General features: G+C 43.3%; 1 protein-coding gene across 1 annotated transcript; it reads left to right on the top strand.

Moving 5' to 3' along the window:
* Positions 1-1,914: 1,914 nt before the first annotated feature.
* SUMO2 (small ubiquitin like modifier 2) lies at positions 1,915-8,901 on the top strand. The gene is made up of 4 exons (XM_058852755.1): positions 1,915-2,126; positions 3,499-3,630; positions 6,655-6,726; positions 8,211-8,901. Exons 1-4 carry the CDS (start codon positions 2,106-2,108, stop codon positions 8,271-8,273), a joined length of 288 nt encoding a protein of 95 aa, XP_058708738.1. The 5' UTR covers positions 1,915-2,105; the 3' UTR covers positions 8,274-8,901.
* Positions 8,902-9,964: the final 1,063 nt, after the last annotated feature.

The raw sequence follows: 9,964 nt of genomic DNA, 5'->3' as shown, positions 1-9,964 counted from the left end.
AGGAATCACACATGAAGGGGGATTTGGGTAGAAGCATGTGGTCTTCCTCAGCCATGGTTCTTCTCACCTTCTAGTACCTTAAACAAACAGAAAAATAATAGCATGAGTAATTAAACACAGAGAAAACAGGCAGGATCAACTGATTGATCTTTTGATGATAAATCAAGTAAATTGACACAAGTATGAGTGGAAAGCAGAGCTCAAAGAAGGATGTGAGTTGCAGTCACAATTTGAAACAGCATCTGTTGCCTTCTTGGGTCAAACTGAACACTTCAGTGCCTGGAATTTTTTCAGAACTGACTCATTAAGACCCTTCAGGAGAGGTAAAACATTAAAACTAAAAGGTTATATGAAATTCGAGGCTAAATTTTGGACTACAAGGGATGGTAAAAGGCTTCACTGCTCATGTTTTGTGGAAGCTGAGGTGGCTGCCTGGGCCATCCTCATACCTCAGGCTGGGCCATGGCTGTGCTATTTTCTCAGCTGGGGACTTGGATACCAAGCTTTGGCTTCAGCTTCCTCTGAAGAGGAACACTGGTGTGTTACTCTTTCACAATTTCCAGAAAATTGCAGTAAAAATCCAATCTGTGCTCAGAAGGAGGGAGCTGGAACGTGAAGTAACATGACAAAGGCAGAGGAGAGGGACCAGAACTGACAGTGAAAAGCAAGTCTGCAGCTCTGCCCAAAAGTGAAGTTTCTCTTCAGTCAATATCTCACTACGTGAGCAGTTTATTCGGGACAAGGAACATCTCTGAAATGGTGCAGAAAGTTTTGTCCTGCCAGGAGCAGGGGTGTGTGACCACACGGCCACCTTTGTGTCACAACCCAGAGCGTTCCCACACAGAGCAGTGCCAGTGCAGAGTGATGCCCACCTGGAAAATCCATCTCTGGGGAAATGACGGGGATAATTTTGTGGTGTTTCTTTTCCATCTACGTGATGTAGAGAAGCATTTGGCAGATGATGGTGGCAAGCGTAATGCTGATGAAAAAAGGCACAGGAACTGTTTTGTGTGAACCTGTGAAATCTCTGCAGAATTTCCTCCTCCCTTCCATTGGAATGAATTTTAAGAAATCATGTAATTGATTTATGCAGTGTAATTTATGTAGTTTAATATTTGGGGTGCTGCAGGTGCTCAGTTCCCTCAGACATGGCATCTCAACCAGGACAACTCCCCTTCACATGGACAGCTCAAGGTTTTGGGGAGGCAGTCACACCATCAGTGTCCTCCACAACACAGCGAGGGGCACAAACAGGAGCGAGAGATTTGGTAAGGCAGAGATGAGGGGAGATCACAGAACCACAGGATCAATGAGGCCAGAAAAGGCCTCTGAGATCAGCAAGTTCAACCTACACCCCAACATCACCTTGTCAACCAGACCATGGCACTGAGCGCCACGTCCACTCTTCCCCTTAACACCCCCAGGGACAGGGACTCCACCACGTCCCTTGGCTGCCCTTTCGGTCGGGCTGGGGGTAGGCACGGGAAGGTGTGTGCGAAGAACACCGTGTGAGGCACTGAGGGGGCACTGAGGGGGCACTGAGAGGGCTGTGGCGGGTGGCCCGGCGGCTTTGAGATTTGAGGGAGCCAAGGATGCTGAGGAGGGCTAGGGGAAGGTGTGTCCGGGAAGGGCGCGGTGTGAGGCGCCGTGCGGGACACTGAAGACGGCCCAGCGGCCATTTTGCGAAGGACAATGCCCGCCGCGCGGGGCGGGGCGGAAGCGCGCGCACGCAGCGCGGCCGCGGGCGCGCGCGCCCCTCCCCTCCCGCCGCCGCCGCGTTATGTAACGGCCGCGGGGCGCGCGCGCGCTCCCTCCGCCCCCCCTCCCTCCCGCCTCACCCCCCCCGCCCGGCCCTGGCTCCGCCCCCTCCCCGCGCGCCGGGGCCCAATGGGCGGCGGGAACGCGCCCGGGGGGGAGGGGAGAGCGCGGCGGGTGCGCGCACGCACGGGGCAAGGCGCGGCCCCGCGGCTGTGCGTGCGCGCTCCCGGCCCCCCCCGCCTTCCCCTCTCTCTGTGTCCCTCTCTCTCCCTCTCTCCGCCGCGCTCGGCCGGCTCTGCCCCCCCCTTTGTGCGCGCTCCGAGCCGCCCCCGCATCGCCGACTCGCCATGGCCGACGAGAAGCCCAAGGTGAGGCCGGCGCGCTCCGCAGCTCCCGCCGCCGCGCTCGGCCCCTCAGGCGGCGGCTCCGGCCCGCAGCCCCCGCGCCGCCTTTGCGCGCCATTTTCCTGCGCGGGTGGGGGGGGGCCGAGGCCGCGGCTCCCGGGGCGGGCGGGGGATCCCCGGGGAGAGGGGGAGCGAACGCGGGCTGCCTTCCCGCCCTCCGCGGGGAGAGAGGCAGGTCTGGAGGCGGTTTTTGCTGCTTTCCTCCTCCTCCTCCGCGGCCGCAGCATCCCCGCCGGCCGCCTCGGCAGCCGCTTCCTTCCCGGTCCCCGCACGGCTCCGGCCCCTTTGTGCCGCTTCTAGCCCCGCTCGGGCCGGGGGGGCCGCGGGGGCTCAGCTCCGCTCCGCACGGCAGGAATTAACAGAGGCCACCGCCGGGGGGTTGGCTTTTATTTTTTTTTTTTTTTTTTTTTTTTTTTTCCTTCCCTTCCCTCTCCTTCCTCACCCCTCCTTCCTTTTTTTTTTTTTTTTTCTTTTTCTTTTTTTTTTTTTTTTCCTCTCCCCCACACGATTTTTAAACCGAGTTCGAAGTGGCGGAGGGCGCGGGGCCGCGCGCGGGCTGACACATGGCGAGACCCAGCTCCCAGAAAGGAGGGAAAACAAAGCTGGAATGGGGGTGCCGGGCACCCCCGGAGCGGGATAGCCCCGATCCCCGTCCCTCTGCCCTGAGGCCCGGCCAGAACACGAGGAACCTAGCTGGAAGTTGATCCTCTGCAGTTTTTCTCTCTTGAGAGGGTTGGGCTCCTTGATGTGGAGTTTTTTTAAAGGTTTTCTGAAGGAGAAGACTTGGGCCGCTTCAGGTTTTATCACCGTTTCAAATATAGCCCTTTTAAGTGTTTGGAAAGTTTTTTTTTTAATATGGACGTCAAACGGTAGGAAAAAGTTTGAGATGAAATCAGAAAGAGCCTTGCTGCTGGGATCACAGTTAAAACACAAATCATCTATAGCAGATCATAGTTTTAACATAAGTAACTTAATTCAGGGGGAGCACTGATGTTGCATATTGTGCTTTTGATAGAAATAACTTTTTTTTTTTCTATCTGTTTTCAACGCCTGGCCTGGTAATTCTTCATTGTTAAATTTCCAGTCTGCAGAATGACAGCTAATACCAGATTTTATTTATTTTTTTTTTGTATGTGGCTTTTTTCCTTTAAATTTTCAACTGAAAAGTGCTGACTTTTATTCCCTAATTCAGGATTTCAAGTCAGTAAACAGCTCTAATATCTTTATTTCCTCCTTTTTAATAACCTGTTGCACTTTGGTAAAATGTTAACTTCTTGTTTCATACCTTTTTTAAAAAGTGTTGGTTATTTTTTTTTTTCTTTTATTTCCTCCACAGGAAGGAGTGAAGACTGAAAACAATGACCACATTAATCTGAAGGTTGCAGGGCAAGATGGGTCTGTGGTGCAGTTTAAGATTAAGAGGCACACACCACTTAGTAAACTAATGAAAGCCTATTGTGAACGACAGGTATGATCTTAGGAGGGTTGTCTGGGAGAGACCTATCCACAGGGATAGAGGAAGACAGTTAAAGTCTTAAAACTTAAACAAATAGGCAAAATGAACAGAAACTAATGGTGCTGTGGGAAGTGGATTGTCCTTGGGGTCTGTTACAGGGTGAACTGAGAGGGTTGTGACAGGAAATAGGTGAAATAAAGATCTGTTGTCATCTGTGAAATCTGCATTTATGGGTGGAGGCTTCTGCGAGGTAACTGCTGCTCTACTGCTCCTAAATTTTACTGTGGAAAGGGTGGGTTTGGGATGAACTTGGGGGAGAGAGAGTTAAGTGATAATCAGGGATTTTTATAGCTCTGAGTAACTTCTTGGACTGGTCATTGACTTCTGATTTATTAGCTTAATTGTACTGAGATGAGAAGATACCTTGAGAACGAGCTTGTACATTTAATGATGAGCTTTGTTTTTTCTCTTGTGGCCTGGTTGACAAATGAATCTTCTAAGAGACAAACACACCTCATGTATTTGCTGATGTGGTGGCAGCTGCAGCCAGTCTGCGAGACTGCAGGCACATTGCAAGTTTTAAAAACACCTGTTTGAGTAGAGCTCTTCCTTCTGAAGCTCCTGACTAGGGAAATTTCGTCTCTGTTATCCTTGATATTTTTTACTAACTCTCTGCCTTTAAAAAGTTCTAGCTCTACAAAAGTGTTCAGAATTTGTGAATTTTAATTTTTTTTTTAAATGTAAATATTCAAGGATACTATTGCATACAATTAAGTCACTATAAGAGATTGGTGGAGCTCTTTCATCACCAGGAAAAACCCCCTGTGATTCACTTAGAGAGTGGTAAAACCTCTTTGATTTACCCTGTGCCACAACAGAATAGGGATAAAGACAGGAAAAATTAGCTCTTGCTGAACATGTGAATATGTGCTTATGTGAGTGTTCTGGGTAGAAATTAGTGAATGTTGGAAGCTGTGAGTTTGTTTTTCCTACCTCAGTCCTACAAACTCTTGTTTTATTTTTTAAAACACTGTGTTGCTTTTTCCAGTCATAGAGTGCAGTTACAGCTGTCTCTCAGGGAATTTGAGGATTGGTTATTGGTCTATAAAGTCCTGGCATATAAAAATATTAAAAGTATCATTCATTCTATGTTAGTTTGAAACAAAACAGAAGTAGGATTCCAAATTGTCTTAGATTGCCAAAGTGTTCACTCTGCTTAAAGAAAAACAAAACCAAAGCCAGCAAAAAAAAAAAAAAAAGCAATAAAAACAAGAAAACCCAGGTATCAATTGGACGAAAAAAATCAGTAAGTATTGAGAATGGGACACATTTTTTCTGATCTCAGTTTCAAGCTAGTAAGTATCCAAATATTTTTGTTGATGTGGATTTGTCTTTAGGTGCTTACCTCTGGAATTTTGCTTAAAAACATTTGTTCTGCGTGTATCTAAAAGTGTGATTTTATTCATGTATTTATTTACCTAACTAGCTATATCCCAACTTAAATCTATAAATTGTGGACTTTAGATTTAATTTTGGATAGGTGGTAGAGAACTCAGCAGCTATAAAGGATGATAATTATGTGTTGTGTGTAGTAGATCTGAAATAGAAGTAACTAAACCTGAGTGATCTGTTCAGAAGATCAGGACTGTTAGTGATTATTTTAAGTGGTGAAAAAATCATCCATGGACCATACTTCATGTTTTGTGGACACTAAGCTCACCAAAGGACAGTTTTTCAGTATATTTTCAGCTAACATTTATTTAGCTCAAAAAGTTGTCATGAACCTGGAAAAAAACAACACTCTGGGAATAGGAAATACATGTTTTAAGAAACACCGTGTCAGAGAAGAGGGCTCAAACCAAATGTTGCTGTGCAGAAATGTGTTGCTGCCATGAGACTGAGCCACACACTTTCCTTAGACCAGATGATGTCCTGAGTGAACACTGCAGCGTCTTCATCGTGCTGGAGAAAGCATTTTGCTGCAAACCATAAAGTTAATAAAAAAAGTTTACTCACATTTATTAAAATATTTTTCCTGACAAATCTACTCCTTAGAAATAATTACTACATTGTCTTCTGTTGTGTGTGACATCCGCTCTTGCCAGGCTGAATGAAGGCTTCTCTTCTAACTCAGAGATGCCAAAGCACGAGCCTGCAATCCATTGGATTGGCTTCAAAACCAGATTGGGCTCTTGGATATTTAGATACTCTGGAGAGAAGGGATAGAACTGGAAAGGAAGTTTGTATTCCCGAATGTCACTGACCTCCTTTTGCAGAATGTGGGGTGCTGTAAAACACCTTGGAAAACTCACTGGTGACTTTGGAGCTGATATTATCAGTAGGAGAGGTTGTTTGTTACTCTTGAGTTACATTTTTCAGTCTGTTGGTTCAGGTGAGAATGAGAGATACTGTTCTAGGGATGGAAGAGGTCAGCAAAATGAATGTTGTGTAGAAATGCTTATCCAAAATACTGGCTAATTTCTGGAAGTAGAAAATTACTTTTTCCATCTGCATGGAAAAACTTCTGATACATTGATTTCATTATAATAGGAATTGGAGGTTAAAAAATTACTCTTTCTTTTCTCTTTGCTTACTCTTTGCTGCTGCAGACTAATTTTGTTTCATTTCTGGAAGAAATGTTACAGAATACATTTGTTTTTGGAGAAGATTGAAAAGGAGTGTTGAGTGTCACTGTTGGACATTTGTTACCTAGTGTTGCACCTAGTTTTTAAGTGAATTACTCAGAAGCACAATAAACCTGCTGGCCTTTGGGGTGTAGCAGAAATGGCTTTATTTTAACTCAGTCAGTGGGGGCACTGTTGCTTCTTGTGAGTTGTTGGACACAATGCAGTGTTTAATACGAAACAGATTGCAGGGATTTGGAGTGAAATGCCTAAAAGTCAGGGCATGAAGGAAGGACAGAATCTCTGGTGGCTTTTAGTGATGGTGCTGCAATTCAGTGACAAGTTCAAGAGTAAACTACTGAGTACTTTTACACCAGATTCATTTCCCTTTGTATTGCTTCTCTTTGTCCAGGGGTTGTCAATGAGGCAAATCAGATTCCGGTTCGATGGGCAGCCAATTAATGAAACAGACACACCTGCACAGGTAAACAGCACAAGCAAGGCTAAAGAATTACTTGAAATTTGCTGCAGGAGTTGATGCTTCTGTTTACTATCAAATACTTATGTAAATGTGTATATTACTGATAGAACTGGATTTTTTTTACCATTATTTTTCTGGAACTAGTTTAGGATAATTAGAAATGGAATCCAGGACTTTAGTGTTTTGAATAATAAATCTGTATCACTCTAATAATAAAACAGAAAAATTAAGTACAGTGTACAGATGGTGAGTCCTGTAAAACTTCTGCTTTATTGATTCATGGCTCTGATATAAGGATGGTAAGTTAAGAATTGAGTTTTTCTTGAAGCGATGGCTTTACTTTTTATATAAAAGCTTGCCAGGATGTTATCAGAGGGATCCTGTTTGCAAGCTTGCATTTGTAATAAAAAAGTAATTTACTGTTTGTAATCTGAAGCTGTTTCAGCAGAATTGAATTAATATGGTGAAATTTGGGTTGTCAGTGTTTGAATGAAGGCCATTCCAAGAACAGAATGGATCCCTGTGGCTGTGGAGCATTTTTTTGTCCTGCTCCATGGAGCTGTGTTTAATCAGCCTGACCAAGTGATAGTTTTATCTGCTGTTCAGAACCACTTGTAATGAAATAACAGACGTTAGTTTTTAGTTCTGAATTTTCCAAGCTGTTGCTTCGAAGATTGTGCCTTTTGTGGCCCCAATCTATGCAACTTTTTAATTTCCACTGCTGATAATTGAGGCAACAGGATCATTTTTCTTTCCATCCGTGTTTTGCTGGAGCTCAGAATCAGTCTGTTTGTAGCTGTGGTAAATGGCATAGACCAGTTTGATTTCCTGAGCAGCAACTGTGTCTGTTTAGAAATACAGCTTGCATTAGTTACAGCAGCTCCTTCAGTTTTGGTACAGATTTTGTCAGTAGGTGCCATTAACATCGCAAAAATATCAACTGTAAAAATTAGGGTAAAAAAAAGAGAATTATATTAATGAAGTATTGTTACATGCAAAGTGTTTTTAATTTTTTTGTGCTTGCTGATTCTTGGTTTTACTGCCTGGTTGTGGAGAAGCCTTAATTCCAGTCAGCTTCCCCAGTGCTGTAGCCATTTGAGCAGCAGCAGCCAACTGGAATTGTGGCAATGTTCTAAGGTGAACTGAGGGAGTAAATAGGAGAACAAAGGTGCAATGGCAAAGCAGGCAACAGAAATCAAATATAATAAATCTGTTTCTTAGGTGTCACACAGTGTACCTTGAAGTTAGTATGAGAATTCATTCTAGGTCAGCAGTTATCAATTGGCTTTTTTTTTCTATGAAATTTTTTTGCTTTTGAGTTAGTGAGTTTTGTTAAATGTACAAAAGGGTGGTGGTGGAGTGGAGTGGGGCTTCTCTGGTTAAAGTACATAAAAAGTAAACATAAAGTCAGGAACTGTAAGAATGACCCAGACTGCTGTAGAAATGTGAGAAGAATTGAAAGCCCTTTTTTCTTTTTTCTTCTGTAGTTGGAAATGGAGGATGAAGATACAATTGATGTGTTCCAGCAGCAAACAGGAGGAGTTTATTAAAACAAACACACAGAAAAGAACCTGCTACTTTCCTCTCCAGAACTGTGCTCCCACAGGCAACACTTCACAATTAGAAAAATGAGACTTGGTTCAGCCACATCCTGACTACTGCAGTATAGTTTTCTCTCTTCTCTCTGATTTTTTTTCTTATTCCTTTTGTTGTACATAAAGTATCTGGTGATGTGCACAGACATAATGCATATTTTTTTTTAACTAAATGGCCAATGGTATGTTTTGATCAACATTTAATGGAGATGGGATGGGAAAACAAACTGGTTCTGTGAAAATGCCCCTCTCTCCGTTAGTGGCATGCTCCTTCTACTTTTACAGAATCACAGAATAAGCCGAGTTATCTTTATATTCCAGTAAGTTATTTTGCTCTCACTGTTCAAAAACAAAAACCTTGTGTACCTTGTTTGATTGGATAATTTCAATGTTTTTCTTTTATCATTGTAAAACCAAGGGCAATTTTATAACTTTTTTGTACGTAGCTGTTACATGTAGAGCAATCTCTGTCTAAGTAGGGGTAAATTACTCTTTAAAAAAAAAAAGGAAAAAAAAAATCCTAGATAGTTTTCCCTTCAAGTAAAACGTCTTGTTGTTTAAATAAACTTCTTGTTTAAAATAACCAGTTTTCTTTCTTTTTCTGTGGAGTAATAGTACTCAGCATCTGTATTTCTTTCTCTGCAGCTCTTTATGCCTCTCAAATCTCAGCTTTCTCTGTGGTAAGTAAGCATACTCCCCCTTGTCTAGGCAGAAGACTGTTGGAAAAGGAAAGGCTTCCTTGAGACTTATCAGTCAGCAGTTGAACTGGAAATCGAAGTCAGTTTTCTCTTATTTTGATTTCCTTTTTTTGTGAATGTTCTGCTAAGCCAAAACTGTTTGATTAGGCAAACTGCAAAATACTGAACTACTTGGTAATACCTTTGGGTTGAGCTCTTGTCAGTCTTTAATAGAAGCATCAATATTGTTGTTACAGTAGTTTATTTATGACTCTGTATTCGAGTGCTTATTGATGTACGTTAAAGAGAGCAAATAATTTCATTAACCGTTCAGTTTACCATGGTATCAAATGGGAGCTGCTTGGAAATGTAAAGCAAAAATAAAAAATGGAGTTCTGTTTTTGGGTGTACGTAGCTATGGTGGTGGAGATTCCAAGCTCTGCTTTACCCAACTCGGCGGTTCTGCTTGGAAGAGGGAAAAAGGCTGGAAGTACTGAAGGGAGATGTAGTGATGGTGGTGTTTTTCATGAGTCTTTTCCGCAGTTCTTGAGTTCTTGGGGAGCTTTTTGGGGAAGCTTAGAGGTTGGAGTGAAATCCTTGGATGTTCATGGAAGATTATATACCTGTCAAACCCACAGCATTCTCTGGTGACCTTGGAATGTTCCAATATTTTACAGTGTTTGCAGTAAGTTAATGCTCTTTCAGGTACACATTTCTTAGAAGAGGCCGCTCTTTGGTAGTAGTTTTTGTAACAGTTAATTCAAGGAGTGATTATGGGGGGGGGGGCCATGTGGGGCCTGTGCCTCTTTGAGCTGAAAGTTTTGTAGCAGGATGATGAGCGTGTGCATTTAGCTGATGAGTTGTGATCTATTTGTGTTCTGTCAGGAATAACACATTTGGTTCTACATTAGTTGCATCTAATGGATATACAGGGAAAATTAACATCTGTTCTTGCAGTTGCTTTTGACT

Source organism: Poecile atricapillus, chromosome 17 (genome assembly GCF_030490865.1).
Source record: "Poecile atricapillus isolate bPoeAtr1 chromosome 17, bPoeAtr1.hap1, whole genome shotgun sequence".
NCBI classification, from domain to species: domain Eukaryota; kingdom Metazoa; phylum Chordata; class Aves; order Passeriformes; family Paridae; genus Poecile; species Poecile atricapillus.
Note: the sequence above shows the minus strand (reverse complement) of the source record. Positions and strands in the feature narration are given on the sequence as shown.